This window comes from Astyanax mexicanus, chromosome 8 (assembly GCF_023375975.1).
Source record: "Astyanax mexicanus isolate ESR-SI-001 chromosome 8, AstMex3_surface, whole genome shotgun sequence".
In the NCBI taxonomy this organism is placed as follows: domain Eukaryota; kingdom Metazoa; phylum Chordata; class Actinopteri; order Characiformes; family Acestrorhamphidae; genus Astyanax; species Astyanax mexicanus.
This window is the reverse complement of record NC_064415.1, coordinates 56,408,563-56,422,676: the sequence shown is the minus strand read 5'-3', so window position 1 is coordinate 56,422,676 and position 14,114 is coordinate 56,408,563. Positions and strand designations below refer to the sequence as shown.

Here is a 14,114-nt window from a genome sequence, read left to right as displayed (position 1 = left end):
GCATTACTTCTTTTAAGGTTGGTGATGGAAACACATGAAAACAACATTTAAACAACCTTTATTTAACGTTGCCAAATAAGTATAGGTTCATTTTCCTTATTTACACTGTGTTTAATATAAAAATGCATTTAAAGTTGCTGAGTTGTTTAGAATTTTTTTTTTTTAAATATATATTTTTTTTATTAAATGTAAAGGAAACAATAGCTTGAACATAAAATGAACATTTATTCAAAGTCTATATGGGGTTAGAGTGTGTCCCAATTATGTACTCATGTAATGAGTAATACTAACCAGTGTTTGAGTGTATGATAAACAGTTGGCCCAGCATATAAAAGTTTAGAATCAATTTAAAATCCAAAATGAATTTAAAATCATGGGCTTCATAAATGAGCCCTATCTTTACAGTCTTTAAATTCTGTAATCACTAGGTCCTGTGTGCAGCATACAACACAGATGGGTCATGTTTAACCCCTTCTGGTCCCATCAGCGACCCTGATGTTGCCAACAATCACTGATAAAAAGTTTTGGTTTTGATGAGCTGCTTATGTCTTGAGATATTTTGGAAAAGAAGGCAGACAATAAGTCAAGTCCCAAACCTGCACTACTAAGATTACTATGTGGTCTGGACATAATAGTATTAGTGTGTAGTATGCAATTGGGACACAGCCTATGTCTTATTTTGGAATACAGACATGCTGGTGTCCAATTCCGTGATGCATTGTGGGAAGCACACAGTGTAACACCCTTAGGCATGGTTGAATTCCCAGTAAGTATGCTTATGATGTTTTAATGATTTGACATGCACCCAGCCCCTATCTATGGAAGGAATGGAATGAGAGACCACCTGATTAGGCCATGAGGGGACGAGATTTCCTGGTTTATACTCAACTCTTCCTGAAAACGTGTTACATTATACAGTACTTAAATATCATGCATAAAAAACACACTTGATTTATTTATTGAGTTATGTCAAAATCTGGAAAATGATCTTTTCTGATATAATGTAATGTTGTATTTACAAGCAGAGCTCATACATTTTGTGTTGAGGGCCTAAACAGACAAATATTTTTCTTTTAAAACATTTTAGGCATCAAAGGCATCACTAAAATGCACATGAAAGCAGTATTACCATTGGCTAACTCACCCCGGAATGAACTACCAGCTAAACAAAAGGCTGTCAGTCAGGGGTGTGTGTAATTGTAAAAGAAACTCAGGGGGATGGTGGGCTTACGTGATGCTGGGGGGTGGGCTACACAGGAAAGGGCCCTTTTAGATACCTTTTGTCCTGTATTGCCTTTTGTAAAACGAATTACGAATTATACAGTCATTAAACATATCTACGATTTTTAACAGTGCTACAAGACTGCATAAAGTGCAATTACAAAACGAACTTCCTAATGTGCAAATACAGAAAAATAAGTGAATAACAATAAATACAATATGATATTTAAAAAAATCCCTTATTCATACCACTATTCTTTAAATTATAATTTCCTTTTGAATTACAACTTTTTTAATTATTCTGATTCAGATTCAATGTTAGAATCTGAGCACTAGATGGCGCTGTTTCACATGTTTTTGTGTTTAAAAAAATACCAGCCAGATTATTTGGTTCTATTAAACAACAATGATCATTGAAACGTTCAATCAGTTAAATTTTCTGATCATTCCAGTCTAAATTTAAACATAATTTTTTTTTCAATTTACTTACTAAGAAATTGCTCTTTTACCAGTCTTTTCCAAGTTTTTCATTTCTGCCTTTTGCTAACAGAATTGAAAAAAATCTTCTCCTATTTTTTTTTTTTTTTAGATTTTTTCATTTTTGCATCTTGCAAGTTACTTTTTTCCTGTAATTCTAATTGTGAGGTACAGAAATAAAACTAGAAAATTAGAAAAAAAAATGCTAAAGACACATTTTTTCTGTACTAGACCAAATATGAAGAATTTAAAATTATTTGGTTTTACCGTCAATTTTCTATTTTCGAATTTAGCCTTAAATTGTTAGACAAATGGATTGAGAAAAGTTGCACTGACCTAAATGTCTATTTCCATATTGGCGGAAACTCTTAAAATGACGCGTCCCAGCCAGCCAATCAGAGCGCGCCGCTTCAGACGCCCCTCCCTCTGTCAGAGGACATGGCCGTGCAGTGTGTTTACTGGGGAAATTAGAAAGGGAATGAAGATTAAAGCGGGATTTTTCTGTAATCTGGAGGATTTTACTCTGTGAACAGTGTAAGTGTGTTTAATGCATTCTGTCAGAGATCTGATTTAATCTGACCGCGTGATAAATCTGTACAGTCATTCATTGCAAGCTAGTTTTTTATAGTAGAACTTTATTTATTTATTTATTAGCTATTGTTTCTGCAGGATTGCTAAATTTAGCTGATTGTTGAGTTTACACTAAAAGTAAAGATGTTTTATGTCTTAAAACCCTTTTAATGTTATTTCCAGGTGCTCTGTTTTGACCTTTGCCCCCCAAGTCATGCGTATTTTGGCCTCCTTGCTGACCCCATGCCAGAGTGGTGGTCCTGCTTTCCTCACCCTAATGAGGAGAGCATCTTCAGGAACCATGCAGATAAAAGTCCCCCTCAACTTCTGGGGTGGGCGCAGGGTTGAGCTCAGTGATGTGACAGGTTTGGAGCCAGTGTATGAGCCTGCAACAGGTAATATTTATTTTTTTTGTGGTGGTTTTAGTTGTTTAAAATGATCGAGTGATTAATGTGCTTAGCTGTCTTATTGCACGATTGGACTTTGGACTTGAAAGCACATGATCCCATGATTTATGGTCTTTACGAGTTCAGTACACAATTAATGATCAGGGACTGTCAATTATAGGAAATTTATGTTGTCATTGTTGCCTATGTGTAATAGGACGAGTACTATGCCAACTACAATCATGCAAAGCAGGCCAGGTTGATGAGGCCGTAAAGAGCGCTTGCTCTGCATATGCAGTGTGGAGGAAGACAGCGGGCATGGAAAGAGCCAGAGTCATGCTGGAAGCCGCCAGACTGATTGAGGTAAACTCTACTTTTTAAACGCATTGGTATTTTTTTAATGTCAAGTCAGTATCACTAGCTCTGGAATATAATAAAGAGAAAGATGGATGATCACAAGCTATCAAACTAAGATGAACTGCTTGAATTTTTGCAGCATAAAGTTATCCAAAAGCAGTGTGTAAGACTGGTGGAGGAGAACATGATGCCAAGATGCATGAAAAAAAAACTGTGATTTAAAAACTAGGGTTCTTTCACCAAATATTGATTTCTGAACTTACTTTGCATTATTTGAGGTCTGAAAGTTTTGCAATATTTCATTTTCTGCTAATAAATGCTCTAAATGACAAGATTTTTATTTGGAATTTGGAAGAAATGTTGTTCATAGTTTATAGAATAAAAGAACAATGTTCATTTTACTTAAACTCATACCTATAAATAGCAAAATCAGAGAAACTGAAGTGGTCTCTTAATTCTTTTCCAGAGCTGTATATACACCTGAAAATGTTCAGACTGATCTAGAATCCAGAAACCTAATATCCAAATTGACTTTTGATTGTCTAGACATGAAAAAACACATGAAATTGTACAATTGTACAGATGAGTATCAGTCTGGATACTTTGACCAATCAAAACTGATATCAGTGTCTATTGCATCAATTTCAATGTGTCAAAATCCAGAGTGATCATGATTAGACAGAGAGACTGTAGCTGTGTTCCAAAGTCTAGGCTGCAGCTAAGGTAGTCTGCACTCCTAGACAGCTAAATCACTGATTGCTGTTCCAAATTAAAGGGTTCTTCATATGCAGCCTAGAAATACAGTCTGCCTTTCTTAAACTGCTCCTGCCATTCTGGTTTATTCAGCACTTTTTCTTTACTAAATAAACCAGCATGTGTTCCTGTATAGCTTTAATGTCTTCAATATTAAACTTAAAGTTTGATAGTTGATATTCTTGCTCACTGTTCTTGTTTTGAGGACAGAAAAGAAGAGAAGAGATTGCTGAAGTTGAAGTGGTCAACAATGGCAAGTCCATCACTGAAGCTCGACTAGACGTGGACTCTGCCCGGTTGTGCATTGAGTATTTTGCAGGACTTGCCACTAATCTGTCAGGTTTGTTATCATGTTTTAATGTCCCTGTAAAGAAGTACTGCCAATAGAATAGGAGACTCTGGAGAAAATTAACATTAACTTATTGGCTAAAGGGGAATGAAGCCCCCAGCACTGAATCTGTGTTTTCTGGAAGGATGATGCTCTGTATAATAATTCTGGGATGAAAAAGTTAGGAAGTTGGGGAGTTCTAAGGTGATAAGGTGGGACGGTGGTCATCCAGCATCCTCACCTCTGAATTCAATCAGATTCTCATAGCAATGCTACAAAATCTAGTAGAAAGGCTTCCCTGGACAGTAGAGACAGTTACTCCATCAAAAGCAGAATAAACTCTTCTTACATACCATTGATTTCTGAAGAAACAAAGAAATAAGCATGTTTTCTTAAATCATTTGTAACTTTTTAAAACCTTTATAATCAGCTGTATTGTTCTTTTTTTTTTTAGGGCAGCATGTTCAGCTACCAGGAGGATCCTTCGCCTACACCCGCAGGGAGCCTCTCGGGGTGTGTGTGGGAATTGGTGCCTGGAACTATCCGTTTCAGATTGCTGCCTGGAAGTCAGCTCCGGCTATTGCCTGTGGTATGTTAACAATGTGGCCTTATGTTTCGTGTCATTGAGGGGGTACTTACACTACATACACTAGATCTGTTCTGTAGTAGCGTAAATCGATAAGAAAAAAAAAAACAGATTACAATATTATATGATTAGACACAATTTATCACCCCCGTTATTCTTCTTCTTCTTAAGACTTCAGTTTTAATAATCAAAATTTAGGGAGGGTGATATTACTCTAAAATAACATCACAATATTTTGTGATATATAAATTATATATATAAAATATTAAAAAATATATGCCTCTATGGTCGTAAGATTGCTAGTGTGAATCCTGGTCATGCAACTTGCCATCAGCTGCCGGAGCCCCGAGAGAGCAAAACTGGCCTTGCTCTCTCTGGGTGGGTACAGTAGATGGAGCACTTTCCCCTCATCACTCGTAGGGTGATGTGGATCAGTACAAGGTTGCATCTGTGAGCTGATGTATCAGAACTAAGTCGCTGGGCTTTCCTGTGATGCTACTCAGCAATGCTTCATCAGCAGTGAGTCTGACCTCACATGTATCGAAGGAAGGCTTTGTGCTAGTCTTTCCAGCTCATAGGTTTTGGCAGTTTCTCTTCATTATATTTTCTGAAATTTATTTAGGGAACTCTATGGTGTTTAAGCCGTCTCCAGTGACCCCAGTGAGTGCAGTGCTCCTGGCTGAGATCTACGCACAGGCCGGCGCTCCTGAGGGCCTGTTAAACGTCGTCCAGGGGGCTCAAGAGACTGGAACTCTGCTGTGCCATCATCCTTCTGTTGCTAAGGTCTCCTTCACAGGGAGTGTGCCCACTGGCAAGAAGGTACGTAGCTGCAATTTATTTTAATAATTCATTTGAAAAAGTAAAATTCATCAATTATATAGATTCATTACACACAGAGTAATCTATTTGAAATGTAATGAAAACCCGAAAGTCAGTATCTCAGAAGATTAGAATATTATATAAGACCAATTGGTGCTTTTGGCAGTGTGGGCAGTGTGCCAAGTACTGCTGGAAAATGAAATCCGCATATCCACTTCCAAAAGCACCAATTGGTCTTACATAATAATAACATTTTCTGGGATCATATATGATATATCAAATAAATAACTTTTTAATGATAGTAGCTCAACTAGTAGAGCATAGTGTTGGCAACATCAATCTCATGTGTTTTGCATAAATATTCCTAAGAAATGTTATGTAAATTGGACTTGGATCTATCCATCAACTGTGTTGTATTATTTTTGTATTTTATTATTTGGAATTCAGATTATTTACATAATTTAGATATCACACTGATAGAGACTGGAATAGAGAGTTTGTCTCTGGTTGTCCCCACAGATAATGGAGATGGCTTCCAAAGGAGTGAAACCAGTGACACTGGAGCTTGGAGGAAAATCTCCTCTGATCATCTTTGAGGACAGTGACCTGGAGAATGCAGTCAGAGGAGCGCTCATGGCCAACTTCCTGTCTCAGGGCCAGGTACTAAAAAGTCTGTCTGAATAACGATGAATAACTTTCAGTTTTTTTACAGTTTTTAGTGGCTAACACTTATTATGCAAAGTGCCCCAGCTCAACTAACTTTAATCATTTGCTCTGTTAAGCATTGCATGATAATATTCTTAACCATGTGCCCCTTGTTTCTCCTGCTGATAGGTGTGCAGTAATGGAACCAGAGTGTTCGTCCACAGAAAAGTTCTTCCCCAGTTTGTGACAGAGGTGGTACGGAGGACCAAAGCCATCCAGATCGGCGACCCTCTTCTGGAGGAAACACGCATGGGAGCTCTGGTCAGCCGGCCGCACCTAGACAAAGTGCTGGGATACGTGGAGCAGGCCAAGAAAGAGGTACAGCATTAATTAATTTAATTGTATGCAATTAAGGAAATACTTAATTTGGCTGGAGTTTAAATTCCAGCTTAGTTTAGCATTAATACGGTCATTGCTTTTTTTGACAGGGAGCTAGAGTGCTGTGTGGAGGGGAACTGTTCACACCAGCAGACACAAAACTCAAAAACGGATATTACATGACGCCCTGTGTGCTCGGTGAGTTAAAACGAGTTCAGACATCAGCTTTATTGCACCTTACGTCATCACAATAACGTTATCACTGTCTGCAGTGAGGTCTTCACACCAACTGAACTGATAAAGATCCAATATTGACAGGATTTGCTCAAAGGCCTGAGAGTCGTAAAAGTAGGCCTTTCTCAACAAGACCTTTACCTCTAACATGAATGCACCAACAGAACAGTCTAAAATCCTTCATGTGCATGTGCTCAGTCATATAGCAATATTATGACCACCTACTTTTTTTCTATAATCACTGTCCATTTTTCAGATCTACTGATCATATAGAAGCACTTTTGTAGTTCTATAAATGCGGCCTGTAGTTCTTCTGAACAGTGAGTGTAGAAGATATAACTGGTATCTGCTGTCATATTTGTTACATGATTTTCTTTTAATTTGGTAATTTGTTAATCCTGGATTTTAAATTATTTAATCTAAAGCAGCGTATTAATGTTGCGTGTACTGAGTGTCAGTGTCCTTATTATTATTGCCTGTTATTTTAGACAACTGCAAAGATGACATGACTTGTGTGAGAGAGGAAATCTTTGGCCCTGTGATGTCCATACTGACCTTTGACACTGAGGAGGAGGTTCTACAGAGAGCAAATGACACCACAATGGGCCTTGCTGCTGGGGTTTTCACCAAGTAAGTTTTTCTTTTTAACATTATAACAGTTAAAGTTAAAAGAACATTGTAATATCATTTTGATGCTCCATTAAGTGTTCTAGGGAGAATAGTGTTTGCTGCTACCCTGAGCAGTCTATGCTGTCTTTTATAAACAGCTATAAATGTCATTATCAGATGGTAATGGCATGGTTACTGTTCTTCTTTAGAAGAGAGATAATATAATATAATATATTATATATAATATAAGATAATATATTGTTTGTGAGATGATTATAACCTATAAACATGCACTTCTGCTCAGTTATTCTAAATCACAACAACTACAGCAGATAGAAGACTGCTGTGGAAGCAGCTCCCATCATTTTTTGTTCTAGAGCTAACAGCTAACATCATTCAACATTGATGTCAAACATGTACACACATTTTGTCCTATCTTCTAACTAGAGACATTCAGAGAGCCCACAGAGTGATAGAAAACCTACAGGCGGGATCCTGTTTCATCAACAACTATAACATCACCCCTGTGGAGGTGCCGTTTGGGGGCTTTAAAACATCAGGTACTGTAATATTGTGTTATTTAATGTCAACCTCTATATTTTGGAGAAATGAAGCAGAACTGAAGCAGTTCTGGAATCACTGGTTAACTAGACATGGTATCATACCTATCAGTGATTTCCCCAGTACAATTTAATGATCAATTGTAACTTGTAAAAGAATAAAAAAAAATTTAATATTACATCTGGTATGTTCATTCTTTTCCACAAAGAGCTGGGGGAGCTGCAGGTTTCATGACATGACCAATTTATTAAACAAGTGGGTGTGTTGACGGTTGTTTAGAATAAAGACCTACAGCTACTCTGGCCTTTTGTGAATAAGACCCCTTAATCATCTGCTCTTGTCCTGTTTTCCCCACAATGAATCTGGAGAACCTAGAGTGCAATTTCAAACATTTTTCCTTCTGTTGTCATTGCAGGTATAGGACGGGAAAATGGACAAGTTACAATTGAATTCTACTCTCAGATGAAGACTGTAGTGGTGGAGATGGGAGATGTGGACAGTCTCTTTTAAACAAGAGAGAAACACATACATACATATGGCTACATTTTCCTTAACACTGTTGGAGACCAACTATTGAAGAACACTATTTTAGGACAAACTGGAAGTTTATCTGCTGCACAGGATCAATGTGGTGTTTGATTACTGTTATTAAGTTGGAGACCAAGATTAATGTGTGTGAGTGCAAGATTTTTCTGCAATACTCAAAATACAGATAATTTCTCAAGTGCCTTATTTTGAAAAATATACAGTATTTTTTTTTTGTATGATACCAGTGCCAAGTCAACTCTGTATAGAAGGCCATGACATGAAAATGAAAAATGGACATCTGTTAGCTGATGTAACAGAACTGGTTGTGTTTGTTCTTCCTATGCGCATCAAGCTCCAATGACATTGCGTTAGCAGCAGTATTTTTATGACTCAGAGAAAGCACATTCTTGCCTTCACCCTTCCAGTGCTGGGAGCTTTGTGTAATAGGGGAAGTGGGAACCAGAAATTACTGAATTTGGGATAATTATGGGGCCTCTCCTGCTAAGGAATATAATTGGATTTCCTTTTTCTAGCTTGATAAGGTTGGAGAACCCATTAGGGTTTAACAGTGGTGGTTTGTTGTCAACACAGTCTACAGGTCATCCCAGTCAGATTTTCCAACACATAGAAGTATTAGAATGTTGCTGCAAGCTCCAGCCATTGATTTGGCTTTACTGTCAAACTAAGGGACTAAATGACTCCAATCCACAACAGACTGGTTCACTGTTTGTCTTCTTTACTACCAAGAAGTCAATTTCCTGTTTATATGTGCAAATGTTGCCGGTGGTGCCAAATTGATTTAAATATTTTTATGAATAGAGCCACAGTGGTTCAGAGAATGTTTAGCTTGTACTCTCTATCCTATACTGTATCCATTACTTAACATCTTACTATAACAATCTTTATCCAGTCCTTAAGATGGTTTTCTGAAATATGCAATATATGCAACATAAAATAATAAAATATGCAGTTTTCAAGGTTGATAGTAATTCTGACACAAACAAACACATAATATGTGTGAGCACATGTGGCAACTTGATTTTTAATAGCTTTTATGTCTAGCAATGTTGGACCTGTGCTGATAAATTTTTCAAGAAATGTTTCATTTTCTGGGACATGCAGCATTTCTTTGAAATCACTTGAGTCTTACAGCTTTCATTTGCCTGTCCTTAAAATATAAATATTTTAGACTTGAATGTATATGAATGATCTTTAATTGGAACTTGTTTAGCTAAATTCTGTACATTGTTGATGTTTTACAGAGGTAAACTCTGTATTTTATTGTTATATTGCAGATGGGAAAATGAAAAGCCTACACACTTACTATGTTTAAGTCATTAATGTACAGTTTTATTTAGGAAATGAATTATATATAATCATATATAGATTACCTGGAAAAATAACTTGAAACAGATTGAAGACCTTAGATAACATTAGTCATGAAGGGTGGTAGACTTCATAAACAATTTTGGACATATAATAAATAGAGTAAATGACAATAACTCATTAATTTACATATTTAAATTGAATGTGGAACTAATGTATAATATTATGAACAATTCTCAATAATTAAAACACAAACAAATAAATACAAAATGCCTCAAAACAGTTGTGGTTTTAAATATGCCTCCTCCTTCTCTTTGCTGGGTTTTTGCCTCTTCTCTGATAAAACAGTAAAAAACTAAAAGTTTAAATACATTATTTTAAATTAATTCCTGTTTTACATTTTTCTTAGAATCATTCCTACCTTAGCCAGAGCTTTTGTGGGTGGCTTGAACTGTGCAGCCGATTCTGTAAAAGATCATTTTCACAGATTACACAAATGTTTCCGCAAGACATGAAAGGCAATAAAGCACCCCCCAGAGAAAACTCTTACAACACAAACGTACCATCCTCCGACGGCAAGTCCTCCTCCCGGCAGGGCTCAGACACCTATTTCAGAGATCAAAATTAATGCAGCAGATAGTGGCTCATACATGTGTGTTTTTAAGTATTGAAGAAGATGCTTTATTATAATTACAATTTGACTACAAGTTGCTGTTCAGTTTGCAGTCTTATTTTTCAGTAAAGAAAAAGTACGAAAGAGTACATGTTCCTAAGTAGCTATGTTTAGTGTTTTATGTTGCACTGAAACAAATGGAAGTCAGAAAATCCAAACAGTGGAAGTGCAAAACTCAATTCTTATGTACATGTAATGATGATGTAGATATATGCAATTAATTATGTAATTATAATGTAGCTTTTAAACACCACAAGGTTGAATTTTTGATTTTTGAAGCTAACCTCCTGTGCCAGTGATAGCCTACAGACGCTTTGCTGTGCTGAATCTTGAACACACTCTCTCAGGTGATTGCCTTCCTGCAGTTTGCTCACTCTGCCTTGTTCAGCGGCCACTCCGACCTTCAGGACATGAAAGGGTGTGTGCAGATCGCCCACTCTGAAGTGCACTGCTGTCCCCTCGAACCACAGACTGTCGCACACACCCTCCTTAAAGCCTGGAGGTTCATAGTCTGGTGGAGTGACTTTTGTTTCATATAGTGTAGAGACAGAAGGAACATACATAAATATTTAATTATGGGCTTATAATATATAAAAAATAATATATATATAAAACACATTTTATTCCATAGCCTGACTTCTCAGAGGCTTCTTGCAGTTGTAAAGCCTTAATGTGATATTGATGCATCTTTTTTACACAGGTGTAAACCAAAATCTTGCCAATTAACACATTCTGAATTTGTCAGATAAAAAGTACAAAAATATGTGCTTCAGTCTCAAATATCTCCAAAATCATTATCAAATTTTTAATCACATCTCACTTCACTGTGAAACTGTGCAGCCTACCACAAAATCATTTACTACTAGGATCCAAACTAAGTACTATAACTGAAACTGTGCAAGAGTTCATAAGCCACTTCAGTGCTTATTGTTTTTGTACATTAAGCTTAAATCAAACAGACCCCTCCAGCAGCTGTGTTTACGGTGCGGATGTTTATTTTACCATCATCGTAGTAGTAGAGCTTCATAGTGAGGTAGACCTCATCAGGAAGAGCATCTAAATTCTGCATGAGGAGGAACAGTTTCCTGATTAGGAGAACCGAGGCTTTCTTTGTGTCCTCCATGGTCACAGACATCTCCATGCTGTTGTTTCTGAAAGACAACAGAAAATTTATGACCAAGCATGACATATTGTCTATACTGAATACTCTAGTGTTTTCTCTGTTGTTATAACAGGTCTTACCTGAGGATGTCCATTTGTGGCCCGTGCTCTGAGTACTTGAACTTAAACTGGTAAGACTCTATGACATGCTGCAATAATAAGTGTTGTGTTTTGTATTTGATCAGTGAATTTAAAAGCTTTTAAAGCTTAGGTCTTAAACTTTAGATTTTAAATCTAGTTTCCACTCCTGGAAAACACTGGAAATTATAGGAAAAGCTGATGTAATTGATTGGACATGTGTCACAACTACCAAAAATCAAAATCCAGGAATGGAAACTGGATTCAAGGTCTCAATTATATTAGAGTATAGAACAATGTAAATTTTAAATTGTTGAACTGTGCATGTTTTTCTTTATTTTTTTAGTATGAAAACTTACGTTGGTGTCATCTGGGTCTCTGTGCACCTGTACAGGATTGCAAACAATATATGATACAATATTCATGCAATAAATGTATTTCTTGGTCAATAAATTAATGCACACTTACCCCAATAAGCACAATCTGCAACTGTAACAGACAACATAACATTAATAAAATGATATGATTACTATTAGTGTTCTATAGTATACATTGGCTTTACATCCCAGTGATACAAAATGTTATTTGAGGGATGCCTGACTTACATATTCCTTCTCCAGAGCATCAAAGCACCCCATCATCCTTTAAAAAAGAAAAAAGACTTGTATAGTTGCGTATAGTTTACAATTGTCAAATCACTATGATTGTATCTGTATTGTTAACGTCAGTTATGAATTACACACTTACCACTTAACAGTTCTGCAAGCTGCTGGAGATGAACAGTCCTCTCTTATAACTTTGATGCATAAGTCTGTAATGCCGAGACAGAAACAGTTGTGACAAATGATTAATCTGTAGCAGGCTAATAAATAATTGGGAAAACAACATGCCAACATGTCACCTTCTAAGTAGCGAGATCGATATGCATCTTCTGGAAATATTCCTCGTAGATAGGTTATAGAGGACACTGCAAGCACCAGCATTCGTTTCACAAAGACCAAAGACTGCTCCTGTGTTCTCAGTTCTTGTTGGAATAAGCTGTCCCACTAAAAAGAACATAAATAACACATACTATACAACAAATATGGTCTAGCTACACTGGCAGCTTTTCTGCCAACATTCAGACACAATTCAGATAAACATTTTTTCATATATATTTACATATTCCAGAGCAATTTCAGGGGGCATGTTTGTAAAAATAGTAAGACTTTTAGAGCCACATTCTAGATAACTTTATGATATGACCCAATAATAAGATTTATAAATATATGCAATATTTATAGACTATAGCCTTTATTAATAAGAAGTAAACGCTATATTGGACTGGAGCTTTGATGTAATATTTAGTATTTTTCATGTGTATTAATTTACACAAAAGCAAGCTTTATTATTCTCTGGCCACGACTTAATTGTGTCATTCCCACACCCTAATAAGTTGTGACCACGCCTTACAATCACATTCCCATGCCCTAAATAAGTCCTGGCCAGCATTATGTTTTTTTTAACATTGTCATCTTAGGGCCAGTCAATAATTTTGACAAAAAATATAACCTATATATTTTAGGAAGGTGAGGATATCGGTACTAAATTGATAAAAATGAAAAAAATGTTTTTGGAATTTAGCATTAAATCAGACAGTCAGAAAATTGAAATGATAAACGTTACACAGACCCCTAATGTTTAGTTATAAAGTTTTGATAGCAGCCAATGCTAGGTATTTAGTTAGTTTACGTTTATTTAACAGTTTATTTATCATAACAAAATATGCTTGTTACTCACCTCAGCAGATTCCTGCTTTGATTTCCTTCGTTTTTGCTGTCGTGTAACTGTGTGCTCTGTGTGCATTCTAAGTTTTAGGTATTTTTTATAAGTTAAAACTTTAAATGAGCTAGTTAGCTAACTAACTAAATAGCTATGCTAGCTTAGCGTGCTAACAAGTTAACTAATTTAGCTACCTAGCTAACCTAACTAGCTTTTCACCAAGTTCTGAGTTTTATTTCCTAACGTAATTATTGACTCCAGCCGTCATCCAGATCTATTTTAGCCGAGATTACAGAAGCTATATTCAGTCAAGACTGAAAGCAGCTCGTTTTTCGCAGAGAAATTCGCTTTTCAGGACTAAAAACGCACTTCTGAGGTAAATTAGCCTGTAGCTAACCGCTCCTCGCGCACCAACCGGTTCCTGTCAATCACGTCAGGTTGCCTCACCACCAGAGGGCGCTCCCGAGGGAGCCAAAAATGAATGGGTTTTAATGACGCAACTGAGCAAAATCATACTTTATAAATGTTTGAGACATTTTATACAAAAAATACTAATTGTCTCAACACATACTAATATCAAATGAAGACTGAAGTTTTAAAGCTTTAATATATACAGCTTTTGAAAAAAAGGCAATTTAAAAATTATGAGTTTCTTTGAATGAG

At 36.4% G+C, this 14,114-nt stretch overlaps 2 protein-coding genes across 2 annotated transcripts; one reads left to right on the top strand and one right to left on the bottom strand.

The window, feature by feature from the left end:
* The first annotated feature begins 2,106 nt into the window (after positions 1-2,106).
* aldh9a1b (aldehyde dehydrogenase 9 family, member A1b) lies at positions 2,107-10,058 on the top strand. The gene is made up of 12 exons (XM_007250650.4): positions 2,107-2,232; positions 2,452-2,663; positions 2,872-3,017; positions 3,975-4,104; positions 4,547-4,681; positions 5,301-5,497; positions 6,017-6,157; positions 6,332-6,520; positions 6,631-6,718; positions 7,243-7,384; positions 7,811-7,923; positions 8,340-10,058. The coding sequence occupies exons 2-12, from the start codon at positions 2,483-2,485 to the stop codon at positions 8,432-8,434; spliced, it is 1,557 nt and encodes a 518-aa protein (XP_007250712.3). The 5' UTR covers positions 2,107-2,232; positions 2,452-2,482; the 3' UTR covers positions 8,435-10,058.
* Positions 9,781-13,961, bottom strand: zte38 (zebrafish testis-expressed 38). The gene is made up of 12 exons (XM_007250651.4): positions 13,470-13,961; positions 12,592-12,736; positions 12,438-12,501; positions 12,296-12,332; positions 12,159-12,179; positions 12,050-12,076; positions 11,694-11,761; positions 11,454-11,602; positions 10,736-10,974; positions 10,342-10,384; positions 10,200-10,243; positions 9,781-10,114 (listed from the first exon to the last, which is right to left on the bottom strand). The coding sequence occupies exons 1-12, from the start codon at positions 13,533-13,535 to the stop codon at positions 10,070-10,072; spliced, it is 948 nt and encodes a 315-aa protein (XP_007250713.3). The 5' UTR covers positions 13,536-13,961; the 3' UTR covers positions 9,781-10,069.
* Between the last annotated feature and the right edge of the window lie 153 nt (positions 13,962-14,114).